At 47.1% G+C, this 22379-nt stretch overlaps 1 protein-coding gene across 4 annotated transcripts in view; it reads right to left on the bottom strand.

Annotated features, from left to right (window-relative positions):
• ITGB2 (integrin subunit beta 2) overlaps positions 1-22379 on the bottom strand; it is a 220890-nt gene that overhangs the window by 23644 nt on the left and 174867 nt on the right. For all 4 annotated transcript variants that reach the window (XM_069733517.1, XM_069733518.1, XM_069733520.1 and 1 more), the window contains exon 12: positions 16097-16341. In XM_069733517.1, the coding sequence (XP_069589618.1) occupies positions 16097-16341 (245 nt within the window). The remainder of the gene's footprint in view (positions 1-16096; positions 16342-22379) is intronic.

The following is a 22379-nucleotide window of genomic DNA, read 5'->3' as shown; positions in this document are numbered from 1 at the left end:
CCGCTTCAGCAAATCCTTGGCTCAGGAATCAACCTCTTGCAGATCAGTATGTCCTCTGGACCACACTCTCCAGCTGAATCATCTGGTTCCTCTTTACTAGATGGTGTTGACTCGGAAATTATTCCCCCGTCTATAACCAGGGTTCTGCAAACTCCTCCCTTGGACCATACTACCCTACTATCACAGTTCCAGTCTATCCTGCTTTCACAGCTCTGTTCTTGGGTGTCCCAGGACCAGGGGCTTCTTCCCTGTCCCTAACGCTAGGGGCACCCTAGCTTGCCCTGCTCCCCAGATTACTTCTGATGGTGAAGATGCCGGTGCCACATACCTTGCCTTAGCTCCTGAATCCACCCTCAATCTGTACCCTGTACACAAGGAAGAGGGGAGTAGTAGTGTATCATAATAACAATGTTGTCATGATCCCAATGACAGGGGATCACAAAAGGACAAGCACAAAAAACAAAACAAGCTCTAGGGTGATGGAAACTGAGCTGACCGCGATCCTGAACCTCAACACACAACTAGCTGTAGCCGGGGAACGTGCCTACGATGATTCTAGACGTCTCGCGCCAGCCGAAGAACTAACTTTCCCTATTAGAAGAAACACAGACCTCTCTTGCCTCCAGAGAAACACCCCACAGAAATAGCAGCCCCCCACATGTAATGACGGTGAAATGAGAGGAAAGCACATACGTAGTTATGAAAACAGATTCAGCAAAATGAGGCCCGCTAAAGCTAGATAGCAGAGGATACAAAAGTAAACTGCGCGGTCAGCGAAAAACCCTACAAAAAACCATCCTGAAATTACTTGAACTCATGTTCCAACTCATGGAACATGAGGAGTAATATCAGCCCACTAGAGCAACCAGCAAAAAGGAATCACATATCTGCAAGCTGGACTAAGACCAAAATTAAGCAAAACGTGGAACAGGAAAATCAAAAACTTAGCTTGTCCTGAAGAATACAGAAGCGGGAAGCAGAGGTAACAAGACACACTGATTACATTGATAGCCGGCGAGGAAATGACAAGAAATCCAGGTTAAATAGGAAACTCCCATATCCTGATAGAACAGGTGGACACCAGAGACCGCAGAGAACACAAGTCACCCAGTACCATCTGTAACTACCAGAGGGAGCCCAAAAACAGAATCCACAACAGTACCCCCCCCTTGAGGAGGGGTCACCGAACCCTCACGAGAACCACCAGGGCGACCAGGATGAGCCCTATGAAATGCACGGACCAAATCAGCAGCATGAACATCAGAGGCAACCACCCAAGAATTATCCTCCTGACCATAACCCTTCCACTTGACCAAATATTGGAGTTTCCATCTGGAAACACGAGAATCCAAGATCTTCTCCACAACATACTCCAATTCTCCCTCCACCAGCACCGGAGCAGGAGGCTCAAGCGAAGGAACAACAGGTACCTCATACTTCCGCAACAACGACCGATGGAACACATTATGAATAGCAAACGATGCCGGGAGATCCAAACGAAACGACACAGGGTTAAGAATTTCCAAGATCCTATAGGGACCGATGAACCGAGGCTTGAACTTAGGAGAAGAGACCTTCATAGGAACAAAACGAGAAGACAACCACACCAAGTCCCCAACACGAAGTCGAGGACCCACGCGGCGACGGCGATTAGCAAACTGCTGAGCCCTCTCCTGGGACAACTTCAAATTGTCCACCACATGACTCCAAATCTGATGCAACCTATCCACCACCATGTCCACTCCAGGACAATCAGAAGGCTCCACCTGACCAGAGGAAAAACGAGGATGAAACCCCGAATTACAAAAGAAAGGAGAAACCAAGGTAGCAGAACTAGCCCGATTATTAAGGGCAAATTCGGCAAGCGGCAAAAAGGTAACCCAGTCATCTTGATCAGCAGAAACAAAACACCTTAAATAAGTTTCCAAGGTCTGATTAGTTCGTTCCGTCTGGCCATTCGTCTGAGGATGGAATGCAGACGAAAAGGACAAATCAATGCCCATCTTAGCACAGAACGTCCGCCAAAATCTAGACACAAACTGGGATCCCCTGTCAGAAACGATGTTCTCCGGAATCCCATGCAAACGAACCACGTTCTGAAAAAACAGAGGGACCAACTCAGAGGAGGAAGGCAACTTAGGCAAGGGTACCAGATGAACCATCTTAGAAAAGCGGTCACACACAACCCAGATGACGGACATTTTTTGAGAGACAGGGAGATCCGAAATAAAGTCCATGGAAATGTGCGTCCAAGGCCTCTTCGGAATAGGCAAAGGTGACAACAATCCACTGGCCCGAGAACAGCAAGGCTTAGCCCGAGCGCAAACTTCACAAGACTGCACAAAAGAACGCACATCCCTCGACAAGGAAGGCCACCAAAAAGACCTGGCCACCAAGTCTCTAGTACCAAATATTCCAGGATGACCTGCCAACGCAGAAGAATGGACCTCGGAGATGACTCTACTGGTCCAATTATCCGGAACAAACAGTCTTTCAGGCGGACAACGATCAGGTTTATCCGCCTGAAACTCCTGCAAAGCACGTCGCAAGTCTGGGGAGACAGCCGACAAAATCACCCCATCCCTAAGGATACCAGTGGGCTCAGAATTTCCAGGGGAGTCAGGCACAAAACTCCGAGAAAGAGCATCCGCCTTCACATTCTTTGAACCTGGCAGGTATGAAACCACAAAATCGAAACGGGAGAAAAACAGTGACCAACGAGCCTGTCTAGGATTCAGACGCTTGGCAGACTCAAGGTAAATCAGATTTTTGTGATCAGTCAAGACCACCACACGATGTCTAGCACCCTCAAGCCAATGACGCCACTCCTCAAATGCCCACTTCATGGCCAAAAGCTCCCGATTACCAACATCATAATTCCGCTCAGTGGGCGAAAACTTTCTAGAAAAGAACGCACATGGCTTCATCACTGAGCAATCGGAGCTTCTCTGTGACAAAACCGCCCCCGCTCCAATCTCGGAAGCATCAACCTCAACCTGAAAAGGAAGCGAAACATCTGGCTGACGCAACACAGGAGCAGAAGAAAACCGGCGCTTAAGTTCCTGAAAGGCCTCCACAGCCGCAGGAGACCAATCAGCAACATCAGCACCCTTCTTAGTCAAATCCGTCAAAGGCTTAACAACACTAGAAAAATTAGTTATGAAACGACGATAAAAATTAGCAAAGCCCAAGAACTTCTGTAGACTCTTAAGAGATGTAGGCTGCGTCCAGTCACAAATAGCCTGAACCTTGACGGGATCCATCTCAATAGTAGAAGGGGAAAAAATATACCCCAAAAAAGAAATCTTCTGGACTCCAAAGAGACACTTTGAACCTTTTACAAACAAAGAATTGGCCCGCAGGACCTGAAACACCTTCCTGACCTGCTGAACATGGGACTCCCAGTCATCCGAAAAAACCAAAACATCATCCAAATACACAATCATAAATTTATCCAGATATTCACGGAAAATATCGTGCATAAAGGACTGGAAGACAGAAGGAGCATTAGAAAGTCCAAAAGGCATCACCAAATACTCAAAATGGCCCTCAGGCGTATTAAATGCGGTTTTCCACTCATCACCCTGCTTTATCCGCACAAGATTATACGCACCCCGAAGATCAATCTTAGTGAACCATTTAGCCCCCTTAATGCGAGCGAACAAATCAGTCAACAATGGCAAAGGATACTGATATTTAACAGTAATCTTATTCAAAAGACGGTAATCTATACAAGGCCTCAAGGAACCATCTTTTTTGGCCACAAAAAAAAAACCTGCTCCCAAAGGGGACGAAGATGGACGGATATGTCCCTTTTCCAAGGACTCCTTAACATAATCCCGCATAGCAGTATGCTCTGGCACTGACAGATTGAACAAACGACCTTTAGGAAATTTACTGCCAGGAATCAAATCTATAGCACAATCGCAATCCCTGTGAGGAGGAAGCGAATTGAGCTTAGGCTCCTCAAAAACATCCCAATAATCAGACAAAAATACCGGAACCTCAGAAGGAGTAGATGAAGTGATAGAAATCGGAGGTGCATCATCATGAACCCCCTGACATCCCCAGCTTAACACAGACATCGTTTTCCAGTCCAAGACTGGGTTATGAGTTTGTAACCATGGCAGACCAAGCACTAAGACATCATGTAAATTATACAGTACCAGGAAGCGAATCACCTCCTGATGAACGGGAGTCATACGCATGGTCACTTGTGTCCAGTACTGAGGTTTATTCATAGCCAAAGGTGTAGAGTCAATTCCTTTCAAAGGAATAGGGACTTCCAGAGGCTCCAGACTAAACCCACAGCGGTTGGCAAATGACCAATCCATAAGACTCAGGGCAGCGCCTGAATCCACATAGGCATCGACGGAAATGGCTGATAATGAACAAATCAGAGTCACAGACAGAATGAACTTAGACTGTAAAGTACTAATGGCAACAGACTTATCAACCTTTTTTGTGCGTTTAGAGCATGCTGATATAACATGAGCTGAATCACCACAATAAAAACACAACCCATTTTTCCGCCTATAGTTTTGCCGTTCACTTCTGGACTGAATTCTATCACATTGCATTGTCTCAGGTGCCTGTTCAGAAGACACCGCCAAATGGTGCACAGGTTTGCGCTCCCGTAAACGCCGATCAATCTGAATAGCCATAGTCATAGACTCATTCAGACCTGTAGGCGCAGGGAACCCCACCATGACTGTTGTGAATTCTGTGGCTGAATTCACTTCTGTGGTCACAAGTGGTATTGCAGTCTCTGGGCTTCCTCCCTCAGGTGTTTTGGTGAGCTCGTTGGCTGCCTTGCTATTTAGCTCCACCTGAGTCTGTCTTCCTTGCTCCTTGTCAATGTTCCAGTGTTGGATCTGAGCTACTGCATCTTTCCTTGGGCCTGCTGCTCTGCTAGATAAGTGCTTCTAGTTTGTTTTCTGTTTTTTCTGTCCAGCTTGCTATTAACTTTTGCTGGAAGGTCTGAGAAGCAAAGGGGTGCACCGCCGTGCTGTTAGTTCGGCACGGTGGGTCTTTTTGCCCCTTTGCGTGGTTCTGCTTTAGGGTTTTTTGTAGACTGCATAGTTCTCTTTGCTATCCTCGCTCTGTCTAGAATATCGGGCCTCACTTTGCTGAATCTATTTCATTCCTACGTTTGTCTTTTCATCTGGCTAACAGTCATTATATGTGGGGGGCTGCCTATTCCTTTGGGGTATTTCTCTGAGGTAAGTCAGGCTTGTATTTCTATCTTCAGGCTAGTCAGCTCCTCAGGCAGTGCCGAGTTGCATAGGTAGTGATAGGCGCAATCCACTGCTGCTTATAGTTGTGTGAGGATAGATCAGGTACTGCAGTCTACAGAGATTCCACGTCTCAGAGCTCGTCCTATTGTTTTTGGTTATTGCCAGATCTCTGTATGTGCGCTGATTACTGCACGCTGTGTTGCCTGATTGCCAGCCATAACAGTACAAGGAGCCACACCAATGATTCCCAATAGAGGGAAAAAAGAAATCCTGACAGCATTTTTTTTTCTTAGCTCTGTCTTCAGTCTTTTTTTTCCCCTAGACATTAGAGTGCTTCAGGACACAGCTGTGGACATGGATATTCAGGCTCTGTGCTCCTCAATGGATAATCTCGTTGTAAATGTACAAAAGATTCAAGATACTATTGATCAGAAATCGATGCTAGAACCAAGAATTCCGATTCCTGATTTGTTTTTTGGTGACAGAACTAAGTTCCTGAGCTTCAGAAATAATTGTAAGCTATTTTTGGCCTTGAAACCTCATTCTTCTGGTAATCCTATTCAACAGGTTTTGATTATTATTTCTTTTTTGCGCGGCGATCCACAGGACTGGGCGTTTTCTCTTGCACCAGGAGATTCTGCATTGAGTAATGTTGATGCATTTTTCCAGGCGCTGGGATTGCTTTACGATGAGCCTAATTCAGTGGATCAGGCTGAGAAAAATCTGCTGGCTTTATGCCAGGGTCAGGATGATGTAGAAGTATATTGTCAGAAATTTAGGAAGTGGTCAGTACTCACTCTGTGGAATGAATCTGCACTAGCGGCTTTGTTCAGAAAGGGTCTCTCTGAAGCTCTTAAGGATGTAATGGTGGGATTTCCTATGCCTGCTGGTTTGAATGAGTCTATGTCCTTGGCCATTCAGATCGGTCGTCGCTTGCGCGAGCGTAAATCTGTGCACCATCTGGCGGTATTGTCTGAGAGTAAACCTGAGCCTATGCAGTGCGACAGGACTATGACTAAAGTAGAACGGCAAGAACACAGACGTCTGAACAGACTGTGTTTCTATTGTGGTGATTCTACTCATGCTATTTCTAATTGTCCTAAACGCACTAGGCGGTTCGATAGCTCTGCCGTTATTGGTACTGTACAGTCCAAATTCCTTTTGTCCATTACCTTAATGTGCTCTTTGTCATCGTATTCTGTCATGGCGTTTGTGGATTCAGGCGCTGCCCTGAATCTGATGGATTTGGATTATGCTAAACGTTGTGGATTTTTCTTGGAGCCTTTGCGGTGTCCTATTCCGTTGAGAGGAATTGATGCTACACCTTTGGCCAAGAATAAGCCTCAGTACTGGGCCCAGCTGACCATGTGCATGGCTCCTGCACATCAGGAAGTTATTCGCTTTCTGGTACTGCATAATTTGCATGATGTGGTCGTGTTGGGGTTGCCATGGCTACAAACCCATAATCCAGTATTGGATTGGAACTCTATGTCGGTAACCAGCTGGAGTTGTCAGGGGGTACATGGTGATGTTCCATTTTTGTCTATTTCGTCATCCATTCCTTCTGACATCCCAGAGTTCTTGTCGGACTTTCAGGATGTATTTGAAGAGTCCAAGTCTGATGCCCTACCTCCGCATAGGAATTGTGATTGTGCTATCGATTTGATTCCTGGTAGTAAATTCCCTAAGGGTCGTTTATTTAATTTGTCCGTACCTGAACACACCACTATGCGCAGTTATGTGAAGGAGTCCCTGGAGAAGGGACATATTCGCCCGTCATCGTCGCCATTAGGAGCAGGGTTCTTTTTTGTAGCCAAGAAGGATGGTTCGCTAAGACCGTGTATTGATTACCGCCTTCTTAATAAGATCACTGTTAAGTTTCAGTATCCCTTGCCATTGATTTCTGACTTGTTTGCTCGGATTAAGGGGGCTAGTTGGTTTACTAAGATTGATCTTCGTGGTGCGTATAATCTGGTGAGAATCAGGCAGGGAGATGAATGGAAAACGGCATTTAATACGCCCGAGGGTCATTTTGAGTATCTGGTGATGCCGTTCGGACTTGCCAATGCTCCATCTGTTTTTCAGTCTTTTATGCATGACATTTTCCGTGAGTATCTGGATAAATTCTTGATTGTTTACTTGGATGACATTTTGATCTTCTCAGATGATTGGGAGTCTCATGTGAAGCAAGTCAGAATGGTTTTCCAGGTACTGCGTGCTAATTCCTTGTTCGTGAAGGGATCAAAGTGTCTCTTCGGTGTGCAGAAAGTTTCATTTTTGGGGTTCATCTTTTCCCCTTCTACTATCGAGATGGATCCGGTTAAGGTTCAGGCCATCCAGGATTGGACTCAGCCGACATCTCTAAAAAGTCTGCAGAAATTCCTGGGCTTTGCTAATTTTTATCGTCGCTTCATCTGTAATTTTTCTAGCATTGCCAGACCATTGACCGATTTGACCAAGAAGGGTGCTGATTTGGTTAATTGGTCTTCTGCTGCCGTGGAAGCTTTTCAGGAGTTGAAGCGTCGTTTTTGCTGTGCCCCTGTGTTGTGTCAACCTGATGTTTCTCTTCCGTTCCAGGTCGAGGTTGATGCTTCTGAGATTGGTGCAGGGGCGGTTTTGTCACAGAGAGGTTCTGGTTGCTCAGTGTTCAAACCATGTGCTTTCTTTTCCAGGAAATTTTCTGCTGCTGAGCGTAATTATGATGTGGGCAACCGAGAGTTGCTGGCCATGAAGTGGGCATTCGAGGAGTGGCGTCATTGGCTTGAGGGTGCTAAGCATCGCGTGGTGGTTTTGACTGATCATAAGAACCTTACTTATCTTGAGTCTGCCAAGCGCTTGAATCCTAGACAGGCCCGTTGGTCGTTATTTTTTGCTCGTTTTGATTTTGTGATTTCATACCTTCCGGGCTCTAAAAATGTGAAGGCGGATGCTCTGTCTAGGAGTTTTGTGCCCGACTCTCCGGGGTTATCTGAGCCGGCGAGTATCCTCAAGGAAGGAGTCATTGTGTCTGCCATCTCCCCTGATTTGCGGAGAGTGTTGCAGAAATTTCAGGCTAATAAACCTGATCGTTGTCCGGCCGAGAAACTGTTCGTCCCTGATAGGTGGACTAGTAAAGTTATCTCTGAACTTCATTGTTCGGTGCTGGCCGGTCATCCAGGAATCTTTGGTACCAGGGAGTTGGTTGCTAGATCCTTCTGGTGGCCATCTCTGTCGCGGGATGTGCGTGCTTTTGTGCAGTCCTGTGGAATTTGTGCTAGGGCTAAGCCCTGCTGTTCACGTGCCAGTGGGTTGCTTTTGCCCTTGCCGGTCCCGAAGAGGCCTTGGACACATATTTCGATGGATTTCATTTCTGACCTTCCCGTTTCTCAAAAGATGTCGGTCATTTGGGTGGTCTGTGATCGCTTTTCTAAAATGGTCCATCTGGTGCCTTTGGTTAAATTGCCTTCCTCCTCTGATTTGGTGCCTTTGTTCTTCCAGCATGTGGTTCGTTTACATGGCATTCCTGAGAATATTGTTTCTGACAGAGGTTCCCAGTTTGTCTCGAGGTTCTGGCGAGCCTTTTGTGGTAGGATGGGCATTGACCTATCCTTTTCCTCGGCTTTCCATCCTCAGACTAATGGCCAGACCGAACGAACCAATCAGACCTTGGAAACATATCTGAGATGTTTTGTTTCCGCTGACCAGGATGATTGGGTGTCATTTTTGCCGTTGGCTGAGTTCGCCCTTAATAATCGGGCCAGCTCGGCTACCTTGGTCTCTCCATTTTTCTGCAATTCTGGGTTCCATCCTCGTTTCTCTTCAGGACAGGTTGAGTCTTCGGACTGTCCTGGTGTGGATTCTGTGGTGGACAGGTTGCAGCAGATCTGGACTCAGGTAGTGGACAATTTGACCTTGTCCCAGGAGAAGGCTCAGCTTTTCGCTAATCGCAGACGCCGTGTGGGACCCCGACTTCGTGTTGGGGATCTGGTTTGGTTATCTTCTCGTCATATTCCTATGAAGGTTTCCTCTCCTAAGTTTAAACCTCGTTTTATTGGTCCGTATAGGATTTCTGAGATTCTCAATCCGGTGTCTTTTCGTCTGATCCTCCCAGACTCCTTTTCCATACATAATGTATTCCATAGGTCGTTGTTGAGGAGATACGTGGCACCTATGGTTCCATCTGTGGAGCCTCCTGCCCCTGTTTTGGTGGAGGGGGAATTGGAGTATATTGTGGAGAAGATTTTGGATTCTCGTGTCTCTAGACGGAAACTCCAGTATCTGGTCAAATGGAAGGGTTATGCTCAGGAAGATAATTCCTGGGTTTTTGCCTCTGATGTCCATGCCCCAGATCTTGTTCGTGCCTTTCATGTGGCTCATCCTGGTCGGCCTGGGGGTTCTGGTGAGGGTTCGGTGACCCCTCCTCAAGGGGGGGTACTGTTGTGAATTCTGTGGCTGAATTCACTTCTGTGGTCACAAGTGGTATTGCAGTCTCTGGGCTTCCTCCCTCAGGTGTTTTGGTGAGCTCGTTGGCTGCCTTGCTATTTAGCTCCACCTGAGTCTGTCTTCCTTGCTCCTTGTCAATGTTCCAGTGTTGGATCTGAGCTACTGCATCTTTCCTTGGGCCTGCTGCTCTGCTAGATAAGTGCTTCTAGTTTGTTTTCTGTTTTTTCTGTCCAGCTTGCTATTAACTTTTGCTGGAAGCTCTGAGAAGCAAAGGGGTGCACCGCCGTGCTGTTAGTTCGGCACGGTGGGTCTTTTTGCCCCTTTGCGTGGTTCTGCTTTAGGGTTTTTTGTAGACTGCATAGTTCTCTTTGCTATCCTCGCTCTGTCTAGAATATCGGGCCTCACTTTGCTGAATCTATTTCATTCCTACGTTTGTCTTTTCATCTGGCTAACAGTCATTATATGTGGGGGGCTGCCTATTCCTTTGGGGTATTTCTCTGAGGTAAGTCAGGCTTGTATTTCTATCTTCAGGCTAGTCAGCTCCTCAGGCAGTGCCGAGTTGCATAGGTAGTGATAGGCGCAATCCACTGCTGCTTATAGTTGTGTGAGGATAGATCAGGTACTGCAGTCTACAGAGATTCCACGTCTCAGAGCTCGTCCTATTGTTTTTGGTTATTGCCAGATCTCTGTATGTGCGCTGATTACTGCACGCTGTGTTGCCTGATTGCCAGCCATAACACATGACATCTTTAATGGCCTCAGAAAGGCCATCTCTGAATCTTGCAGCCAGGGCGCACTCATTCCACTGAGTAAGCACCGACCATTTCCGAAATTTCTGACAATATATTTCTGCTTCATCTTGCCCCTGAGAGAGAGCCAATAAAGCTTTTTCAGCCTGAATCTCTAGGTTAGGTTTCTCATAGAGCAAACCCAATGCCAGAAAAAACACATCCACATTGAGCAACGCAGGATCCCCTGGTGCCAATGCAAATGCCCAATTCTGAGGGTCACCCCGCAGGAAAGATATAACAATCTTGACTTGCTAGCAGGGTCTCCAGAAGAGCGAGATTTCAAAGAAAGAAACAACTTGCAATTGTTCCTAAAATTCAGAAAACTAGATCTATCTCCAGAAAAAAACTCTGGGATAGGAATTCTAGGTTCAGACATAGGAGCATGTACAACAAAATCTTGTATATTTTGAACCTTAGCAGCAAGATTATTCAGGCTGGAAGCCAAACTCTGGACGTCCATGATAAACAGCTGAGGTCAGAGCCATTCAAGGATTAAGAGGAGGTAAGACGCAGCCAGGCTGCAATTAAGGCTATGCAGCAAACTCTGAGGGGGAAAAAAAAAAAAAAAACTTCCTCAGACTACTTTTCCTCCTACTTCAGCCAATACGATTACCACTTTTTGGGCCGGCTATACTGTCATGATCCCAATGGCAGGGGATCACAAAAGGACAAGCACAAAAAACAAAACAAGCTCTAGGGTGATGGAAACTGAGCTGACCGCGATCCTGAACCTCAACACACAACTAGCTGTAGCCGGGGAACGTGCCTACGATGATTCTAGACGTCTCGCGCCAGCCGAAGAACTAACTTTCCCTATTAGAAGAAACACAGACCTCTCTTGCCTCCAGAGAAACACCCCACAGAAATAGCAGCCCCCCACATGTAATGACGGTGAAATGAGAGGAAAGCACATACGTAGTTATGAAAACAGATTCAGCAAAATGAGGCCCGCTAAAGCTAGATAGCAGAGGATACAAAAGTGAACTGCGCGGTCAGCGAAAAACCCTACAAAAAACCATCCTGAAATTACTTGAACTCATGTTCCAACTCATGGAACATGAGGAGTAATATCAGCCCACTAGAGCAACCAGCAAAAAGGAATCACATATCTGCAAGCTGGACTAAGACCAAAATTAAGCAAAACGTGGAACAGGAAAATCAAAAACTTAGCTTGTCCTGAAGAATACAGAAGCGGGAAGCAGAGGTAACAAGACACACTGATTACATTGATAGCCGGCGAGGAAATGACAAGAAAGCCAGGTTAAATAGGAAACTCCCATATCCTGATAGAACAGGTGGACACCAGAGACCGCAGAGAACACAAGTCACCCAGTACCATCTGTAACCACCAGAGGGAGCCCAAAAACAGAATCCACAACACAATGTAATACTAACAATGTAATATGAACAGGGGTAACGAAAAATACCAAACATACAAATATACTCACACATATAACAGAGGAATGCAGAGGAATGGAGGATGGGGTTAAACCAAAGTAAGAGAAAAAAGGGAATTATCACACACCCAAAAAACTAGCAATGTTCACAGATAAATCCACCAAACACCTTCTTCAACTATAACCAACAACAACCTCCAGCCATGCAGCATAAACTATCTCTGACAATATGTGCCAGCCAGGACCGAGATTATATAGGAGGTGGGAGTGGCTAATAGTGCACAGCTGAGAGCCTTAATGCTCAAGGAGTGCTCAACTGAGCAGATTAACTCCTGCACTGCTAAAATAAATTTACACAATTTAATATGAAGGTGCAGGAGTAGGAGAAATCAGACACTGTGGTCTTGTGGGTCCTCTCTGTCGCGGTAAAACCATGACACCTGCACTCTGAGCTGTCCAAAATGTAGTTAGATAAACTAACTAAAAAAACTTTCCAAAGAAGTCAGAGAACTAGGATCTCGCACCTCTAATCTTGAAGACAAGATGGATTCTACATGTTACGCACAGTGTGGAAAGAGTAAGTGCAACACGAAAGGATGAGTTGAAGGAAGCCCAGGCACTAGGGAAAGGGTGAATGGAGACCCCCAGGGAGATCTGATAACACTCTACCTGCCCTACTGTCGCTAAATTGGTTCCTCACCAACCGCCGAGTAGGAAACCCAAGCCCTGTATCTCCCTAGAGCTAGGCACTGGATAAGAAGGGAATGAGCAATGGTCAATCCCCACTGTAAACTAAAGACAAAAAGGTAGACAGACAAGGGGAATGAACTTAGCTTGAACAGACGCGGTAACACCAAATGTCTTCAAACAGCTCCAGAGTGGAAGTTAGCCGACTGCTATAGCTTCAAGCCTTCACAAGGGAAAAATGGGAATATCACCAGTGACACTCTTCAGCAGACTGGGGATTTTTTTATCTCCCAGGTCCATGTGTGTCAACTAGAGCTGGAGGGAGGTTGCCACTGGGTCCAAGACACAGAAGGTTTAAGGAGGTGTCTGTAACGCCAAACACAGAGACCTTCTGCAGCCAGATGCAGAGTGACAGTCTGTTGTATCTGACACATCTGTGACATTACCACTACAGACCTCCTTACCCACGACAAAGAGATGGATATGCTCTATGAAGAAATCTACTCCCTCAACAATAAACTGGAATATTTTAAAAACCGCACTAGCAGAAGTAATATTAATATCTGAGGCCTGCCCGAGACAATTACAGTCCTCCAATCTACTGCTACAGCCCTATTTCAGGAACTCCAACCTGGAATCCCCATTGAATGACTAGAAATGGACCGCATACACAGAGTTCTGAGTAAACGTAAACCTGATGGTCCACCTCACAACATTATTCTTAAACATTAAATTTACAAAACAAAAGAACAACTATTACTAGTAGCATGGAATTCCTCACCTCAGAAGTTCTAAGATCACTCCTATGAACTTCTTCGAGACTTGGCCCTAATCATAGCCAAGAGACGGGCCATAAAATCATACCTTGTTTGTCTTGAATCTTACATTTTGTATTCTAGAGTTCAAACTAGAATCCCACGCCGGTCGTCAAGCTCACCACTTCATAACTTTACCTAACAGCTACATACCCTGTATGGGGTACTACCCATCACTCAGTTACTCTGTTAAACTGATATTTGTCATTTATATAGTTATCTGGTTTGCTCTACAAGTGATTGCAGGTTACTTACCTGTTAAAACTAACGCAGTCCATCCCAACCCCTTTCAAGAACCCCAATATAGTTACTGTAAATTTGATGGCATTTTTATTGCACACTAAGCTCAGCCATCTACATTACCTGTCATGGCCCTACTGCCACCCATTTATGTCACTTCTCTTCGTTCAGATGTTCTACCTAGCCCAAACTTCAACTCCCTTACTTGCCCGAGAGGACGTATAACAACTTATCGTTCCCAAACTTGGACTTCCAATACCTATCACACAGCTCAGATGGAGCCTTTGTATGCGACCCAAATATCTTCAGCACGATGCCACTAACCATCCTATTACACAATGTGCCAGCCTTAACTCCACACACAAATGTACTAAAGCTTTCCTCTACTATAGATCTTTACAAGCAGATGTTCCTTCAAGAGACACATTTCTCTAAAACATCATACCCAATGTTCATATCCCCCACTCTAACCCACTTTTCTATACCGCCAGTGCTTCTGTGGCACCCCAGGAGTTCAGGTACCACAGTGATGCTGCCTTCCTCTCGGGGAGGGTAGTGTCATGCCTGGAGACAAGTGGGATCCCTTTGGCAGATAAATCTTACACACAACATATCCTAACTCCGGGCCAGAAGGGGGAGCTCAAAGCCCTGTTTGATAGGAACTTCCCTGATATCCATCCTGGTCTGGAGGAGGAGATAGTTCAGTCTGGAGCAGACAGTGAAGGGAGAGTAGTGATTAGGAGCTCAAGGAGACAACGATTGAGCCTCCTGTGAGCCAGAGCGCAGAAACCGGGCACCGGGAGCCCGAGACTGTGGATAACTGCAAGGTCCACAGTAGAACTGGAGGGCATAGGACTGTATGTTGATTGCCCATACCATACCTGAGGTACAGCAGCAGTTAAAGCATGGAGTTACCGTGTTAGAGACTTCCAAGAGAACAGCTCAAGCTGCCTGCCATGCAGGTACTGTCCCAGGACAGGAGAGAGAGAAGGGGGTATCTGGCCAGCGAACTGCAGGTAGCAAGGGACCAGAAAACCAGCGCATAAATGAAGGCTCCCAACCTGACCTGCCAAGGGAGATTACTACTTGTTTTCAGGCTGCCTGGACTCCTTCTGCACCTGTTGCCAGTACCCCAGTCTGAGGCCTGCTACCATCAGTAAACCAGGTAAAGACTGCAACTCTGTGTCATCCGTTATTTACCAGCAACCCATCATCCTTGGCATACACCTTGGGAGCCCTGGGGACCCAGCTTCACCTGTGGGAAGCGTCACCATCTTGCTGCATAACATCGCACCAGAGGACCCCTTTAAGCAGCGTCGGTCCCTACTGACCAAAAACCACAGGTGGTGTCACGAACACAGAGTTTACAAATTCCCTTAAAGACTGTCCCCCTTTTATTGAGTTCCCAGGGCCATGGACCGGGTTGCAGCCACTGTGACATCCCCTTTAAGGGGGACCGGACCCGGTACCGAGTATCCCCATTGCCCTGGTGGGCGACTCACTTCAAATAAAGCCAAAGGCGTAGCCATTTGTTTTTAAAAATCTGTCACCTTTGTCTTTAATTCATTAGTGGCGGACAAAGATGGCTGCTACCTAATGGTGATGGCCACCATTTCAGATGAACTGGTGAGTTCTGTTCCCTACTATGCCTCCAACACTCATCAATCTACCTTTCTCTCCCATCTGCTTGACCTAGTCTCTATACATGCTCAAAGCACCACATTGCTTTATGGTGACCCAACTCAATCCTAAACTTGATAAGTCTACAAACCCCCAGCACCAACTCCATTTTCAGCAGATTCAGTCTCCCTCAATATCAGTGGGTGGCTTTCCTGTACCACGTACCCCAATACGGCTACCCACGACACAGGCCTTACGTCCAACCCGCAACAGATCCCCCGATTCTTCCAACAGCAACTTGAACAGATATAGAGTGATCCTTCCCCGGACAACACACAAAAACCAGAATCTTTCCGTAACTCTGTTTCCCTCCCAGTCCTCAACTCCAACATGATTGATCTCTTAAATCAGGCCATCACCTCTTCAGGAATAGAACCAGCTATTTATCAACTAAAACCTAATTAAAAACCAGTCCCAGATGGTTTCTCTGCTCTGTACTATAAGAAGCCCGGTTCTGTTCATATTCCCCAGCTCACAAATTATGTTAACTCTCTAAGGGATGGGAAATGTTGAGAATGTTATAAAATCTGCGTGTGAGGCCAATGTTTGACTGCAGCTTTTACGGTGAATGATGGACAGGACTTCATCTCAGCACTGATAGAGACATCCAGACCGGTAGTGCTTGAAATGCATGGCAGTCAATGGTAATTAATGCTTATTTCTTTACTTCATAATATCCTCTGCTATAGACACATTATTGATGTTCACTAAATTACGGTAGTTCAGTTAAATATGATAAGTGAAGAAGTTCTCTAACACACCACTAGGTGGCAGTGCTCTGCTTACTAAGCACAGCTACTTTTCAGCAGCTGTTTTCAGGAACTCACCTTCTCCTGAGCACAGCTTATCATTGTTCATTTCACAGCTCCAGTTGTTACACTCACAGTGGGTGCCCTGTATTTGCTTGTCAGGGTCCTCATTTATGTGACAGAAACATTGCCCACATATGCACTCCCCAGCACCGGAGCACAAAGCCGAGCCATTGTCTTTTCTACAGTTCTGTTCCAGTTCTTGGGTTGTACTACTCCCTGCTGCACACTCACAGTTTTTCCCAAGATGGCCTTCATCACAGCTGTTAATTAGAAAATTGATAAATTTGGACATGTTAGATACACTTCATTATGGCCCATAACACATCTTTAATAAACATCCTGGACAATGTGTGCCCTTATAGTGAAGAACCACTAGAAATATACTTTAGAACAACAATTGGAAATTAATATAATACATGTATATGTTATTTTAATTTATGAAAATGAATTTGTATAGTGATCCCTGTAAATACAAACTAGTCATGAACATGTGAGATTATCCAGGACGCACGCAGGCAAGTCTTGGATAGGAAACACAACTCCACTTCAGGAAGATCCCACCAAAAAATACACAGAGGAACTAACACATATCATCCCCACTACTAATACTAACACCAGACAGTCCCCAAACAGGGGCCTTCTACATGTTACCTAAAATACATAAAGAAGGTAATAATGGGAGGCCGAACTTGTAAGGGACAGTAACTGAGAATATTTCTGCATGCAAATATGTCCTTAAAATAAAACTATCTGGCCATAGGCCCAACTCTGCATCAGGTTTGTGCTCCATCACAACTATTTCTCCTTTGGGAACAATTTATACCAACAGTGTATGGGCAGCGCTATGGGAAGCAAAATGTCCCCATAATATGCTAACCTATTTATGGCTGAGTTAAACCTCAGCTACATACTTCCGCTAAATTGATGATCTGCTAATAATCCAACCATCAAGCTCACCCTCAACTTCTCAAAGTCCCAAATACATTTTCTGGACATGACCATATACATCAAAGACAAAGCCATACAAACATCAATTTACCATATGCCCACAGGACGTCCGGCATATCTTAGATGGAAAAGTTTCATCCAAGACACAAAAAAAATCCATCATCTACAGTCAAGCTCTGAGAAAACTGCAGCTGCTACCATTGTGGAATACACTCCTGCAACAAGGATACGTATATTTACATCATCGGCTGTGTCCCTCCATCGCTGAGCCTGTAAGAGGGTGAACTGTAGTCCCACTGAGAGGGCACTAGGACCCTGTGGTTTTTGCCTGTTGCAGCAGAGGACAGACCTCCCAGAGACAATGTGTGCTGCGGGGTGGAGTCTAGTGTCTCGAGTGTAAAGTGAAGGTAGGAAGTGAGAGCTGAGAGAGAAAAGGTGGGAAGAAAAGGAGAAGCTGCTGTGAGATCTTAAAAAGAGACTGTGTGGATTTACTGCAAGTGTTTTTGGAGGAAAAGAAGCTTTTGAGAGACTTTTTGTTGCTAACGTTCCCCTGGAGAAGAGCTAACCTTTTGTTTAACTCTGTGAGAGACTTGTGTTGCTAACGTTTCCTGGAGAGGAGCTAACCCTTTATCTAAGAAAAGACAGAGACTTTGCTAAGAACCCAGTACGAATTTGGAAGTCTGTGGTTTCCCTGTGCATTGAGTGGAGGAACAAGTCTGGACAGACTGCTGATACAGAGACGGACGGATTGTCGTGGAACCATTCCTAGGAGCTACAGAAGCAGAGACTACATCGTGAGACCACTAACTAAGTCCCTGGCGTTTGGGCTCGGCATCGGCCGACAAGACAAGAGGAGCTTGCTGTAACTTATTGGCGCTGAAGATATGAACTGGCTACAGCCTCTGCGGATTCCTGCCTGAGAGGAAATCCATCTCAGGATACGGTACCATAGTTATAGATACCCGGGTATCTCTGCTCAGAGTGTTAAATTGTTACTTTAGAGGTGTATCTTATATTAGAGTTGTGTAAGTTATACTCAATGTGCCATTCCAGGGGCTCCCTTAATAACACTACATTCAATTTACACTTGTTCCTGTTTTTAGTTGCCTGTTAGGTAAATTTCTTACTAGTCTGTTGTAGTACACAGTTCTCAGGAGACCTTTGAGTGGCACAGTGATTTCAGCTGCTGCTGAATTAGTGTATCTTTGGGGTGCATCTGCCTTAATATTCTCCATATTACCTTGATTAATTTGCCTTTGAGTAAATACCGTTGGAGATTTCTGCCTTGGTCTTGGTTTGTGACTCACTGGATCTTATTCGGACCTCTGGTCATTACATTTTTGGCGTAGTCGGCAGGATCCAGTGTTTGTCATGGACGAGGGCGAGGGTGGAAATGACCCCACTGTATCCGCATCCTCCTCGGGGGTTGGGGTTCCCCTGGCAGCCGCTGCGACTCCGGGAGGGTATGTGCCTGTAGGAGCTTTACTTCAGCACATGCCGAAATACGATGGGCGCAATATGGCGTTGCAAGATTGGGCTGAGAGAATCCGGAGTATTCTGCGCATGTGTAATTTGACCCCCGCGTTACGCGCTGAGCTGGCATTAAATGCACTGGAGGGTGATATTAGGCGTATGGTGATGGTGCGCCCAGAATCAGAGAGGGATACATTAGAAAAGATTTTGGAACTGTTAGAGGGGAGTTTGGGGGGCCGAGCGCGTGTGGCCCAGCTTCGGTCCCTATTCTTTAATCGTCCCCAGAGAGAGTGTGAGTCCCTGATGCAGTACTCTAATATTTTACAAGAGATGTTGAATGAGATGCAGCGACTAGACCCGGGGGCCATGGGGGCGTTCCGGGAGGTAGACCGCTTGCTCCGGGACCAATTCATCACCGGTTTAGCCCATAGACTTCTCCGGGACAAGCTGTTGGAAATGGCCCGGGTTGCACCAGAGTTATCTTTCTGGCAGATTTACCGAGCTGCAGTGGAAAGGGAAGAGAAATCAGCCTATGTTCCCGAGGGGTCAGTGAACAGTGCCCAGCTGGAGGAAGGTGTGTCATCAGGGTCGGGGGGAGAGGGGCTTGTAAGCATGGTACAAGCTTTGCGTGCTGAGGTGAAGGAGTTGAAGCTGAAATTGTCTCAACTGACAGTTGATCCCGCCTCTACCACCTCACGGGAACCTCCTGTCAAGCCCTCGCCCACGAGGAACAATCACCTGCTGGAAGTGTGGCCGCCAGGGACACATCTCGCGTTACTGCCGGGCGCTTACAGCCCCAGAAACCCCGTCGCCGGCTTTAAACTTCCGGCCGCTGCCATGAGAGGGCAAGCAGCAGCGGCCCCACCCACACAAAGCCCTCGACAGAATGAACAAGATTTGTTTGCATGTAGTCCAGTGATAGAAGTTTGAAGGGCGGAAGATGAGGTGCTTGGTTGACACGGGATCCGAATGTACTGTAATGCCTCTAGAAGTATATGAGAGATACTTCAGTCGACTAGTGATTCCAGAGGATGGCCGAGTGATACGACTGACCGCCGCAAATAATGGTCAATTGTCAGTCAAAGGGATCGTGTGGATGCAACTAAAAATGTTTGGTCAAGAGCTGGGGCAGAAAGGGGTAGTACTGGTGGATCACCCCCCTAGAAGAGGGATGGAAGTGACGCTCGGAATGAACGTGCTGCGAGATTTGAATCACCAGATGTATGCCAGTGAAGGACCCCGATACTGGGCCCGTGCGACAAGACACCGACCCACACAGAGAATTCTACACCGTCTAGTGCTGAGTTGCGACTTGCTGAAAAGTGCGGTCCCAGGTGGCCGGGTGGGCCGGGTCCGAGTGACTTCGAGGGCCCCGATCCTGCTGGGACCCAGACAAGAGGAACTCTTAATGCTGCCTGTGGGAGCTGCACAGAGATTGAATGGGCTTGAAGTGCTACTTGAGCCCGCCCGAGAGGGTTCCTCATTTGCCAAGGTACATGTGGCCCGATCTTTGGCGATTGTGAAGAATGGACGAGTGCCGGTCCGATGCATCAATGTTTTAGATGAAGCTGTTGCAATTCCCGCTGGGACCATACTGGCTGAACTGTTCGTGCCGGCAGAGAAGGTGCCGGAAAATGCAGGGTTCGAATTGCGACCAGACCAACAGTCATCCTGGACATTCGCGGTCGAGGTAGGCCGGACTGAACCTCCTACGGAGGAATGGAATGTTCATGTGATCATGGAGCAGATGGGAGTGGATCGGGAGAAGCTGACCCCCGTGCAGTTGGAGCAGTTGGAGAGAGTTTTGTGGGAACATCAAGAGACATTTTCCCGACATGGAGAGGACTTCGGGTGTACCCAGACGATTGAGCATGAGATTCCAACGGGGGATACTCCACCCATTAGAGAAAGATATCGTCAAATTCCTCCGGCGCTCTATCAAGAGGTGAAGAGCATGGTGGCCAGTATGCTGGACAACCAAGTGATCCGAGAGAGCCGGAGTCCCTGGGCGGCCCCTGTAGTCTTGGTCCGCAAGAAGGATGGGACACTCCGATTTTGTGTGGACTATCGGAAATTGAATGCCCACACCGTACGGGACGCATATCCTTTACCCCGTATTGAAGAATCCCTGTCGGCCCTGGGTCGGGCCAAGTATTTCTCAACGTTGGATTTGGCAAGCGGGTACTGGCAGGTCCCAATGGCTGAAAAAGATCGGGCCAAGACGGCGTTTGTCTTGCCAATGGGGCTCATTGAGTTCAACCGGATGCCCTTTGGCCTCGCTACCGCCCCAGGAACCTTCCAACGCCTGATGGAACATTGCTTGGGCGATCTAAATTTTGAATCAGTCCTGATATATCTAGACGACATTGTGGTGTTCGGAACCTCATTTGAAGATCATCTGGAGAAGCTGCGTCAAGTTCTCCGGCGGCTCAAGAGCTACGGCCTGAAAATAAAGCCAAAAAAATGTCAACTGTTACGAAACCAGATTGAATATTTGGGGCATCTGGTGACCCCGGACGGGGTACTACCTTTAGCCAGTAAGATTAAGGCGGTACAAGAGTGGCCACCTCCTTGTGACCTGCGAGAAGTGCGGGCCTTCCTGGGCCTAGCAGGATACTATCGGCGGTTTGTGCCTAAATTCTCACAAGTGGTGAGTCCCTTGAATGAACTTTTGAGAGGGACAGCGCTGGGTCCTCGAAATCGCCCCATTCCATGGGGGCCCCTACAGAAAAAGGCATTTGAGGGAGTGAAAACCGCCCTAACGAGTGCCCCATTGCTGGCCTACGCCCGGTTTGACACCCCTTTTTTGTTGTATACCGATGGTAGTCTTCATGGGTTGGGGGCAGTACTAGCACAGGTGCAGGACGGCCGAGAACGAGTGATTTCTTATGGCAGCAGATCTTTAAGAGACTCCGAGCGAAATCCGGCTAACTACAGCTCATTCCGGCTGGAATTGCTGGCCCTGGTGTGGGCAATGACAGAACTCTTCGCCGAGTATCTAACAGGGGCTGAGGTGCTAGTCATGACAGATAACAACCCGCTAGCTCACTTAGAGAATGCAAAACTGGAGCAGCGGTGGGTCGCCAGACTGGCCAAGTTCAATTACCGCATTAAATTTCGCTCTGGTCGAGAGAACGGCAATGCAGATGCATTGTCAAGGGTGCCCCTTGGGTCATCCGGGGAAGATGTTGACGAACAACTTGAGGATACTGAAACTCCAGCTTTGGGGCAGATACCTATCTTCCAAAGTGTGGTACACTCAAGTGGGGTGGCCACCGGGATGCCCTGTGTCCTGGGTAAAACACCCTCAGATTGGACAAGAGTCCAGGATGAGTGTCCGGACATTGCACTTGTGCGCCGTTGGGTACAAAACAAGGCCTGGCCCAGTGCAGAGGACAAGGCTCAGTTGTCCATGGAAGGAATGAAACTCCTTCGACAATGGGATAAATTGTGTGTGGAGCAAGGTCTTTTGTATCGTAAGGTGTACCTGCCATCGGAGCTGCAGCATCGGTACCAACTGATAATTCCTGTGGGGATGGGGCCAGTGGTCGCTCGTGAGGCGCATGAGAAGGGGGCCCATTTTGGAAGTGAAAAGACACTTCAGTGGTTGCAGCGAGTCCTCTACTGCCCTGAGTTGGGAGGGATGGTGGCCGACGCGTGTCGGCAGTGCCGAATTTGTGGGCTCAACAAAAGCCCTGAGCAGCGGGCTCCCACACAGTCTATTAAGACTTCAGCTCCACTGGAGCTACTCATGATTGACTACGTGTTGATAGGGTACTCTACGTCAGGGTACTCCTATTGCCTGGTGATGACAGATCACTTTACCAAGTATGCTGTAGCGGTGCCGACAAGAGATCAGACGGCCAAGTCGGCGGCT

Source organism: Ranitomeya imitator, chromosome 7 (genome assembly GCF_032444005.1).
Source record: "Ranitomeya imitator isolate aRanImi1 chromosome 7, aRanImi1.pri, whole genome shotgun sequence".
Lineage (NCBI taxonomy): Eukaryota > Metazoa > Chordata > Amphibia > Anura > Dendrobatidae > Ranitomeya > Ranitomeya imitator.
Note: the sequence above shows the minus strand (reverse complement) of the source record. Positions and strands in the feature narration are given on the sequence as shown.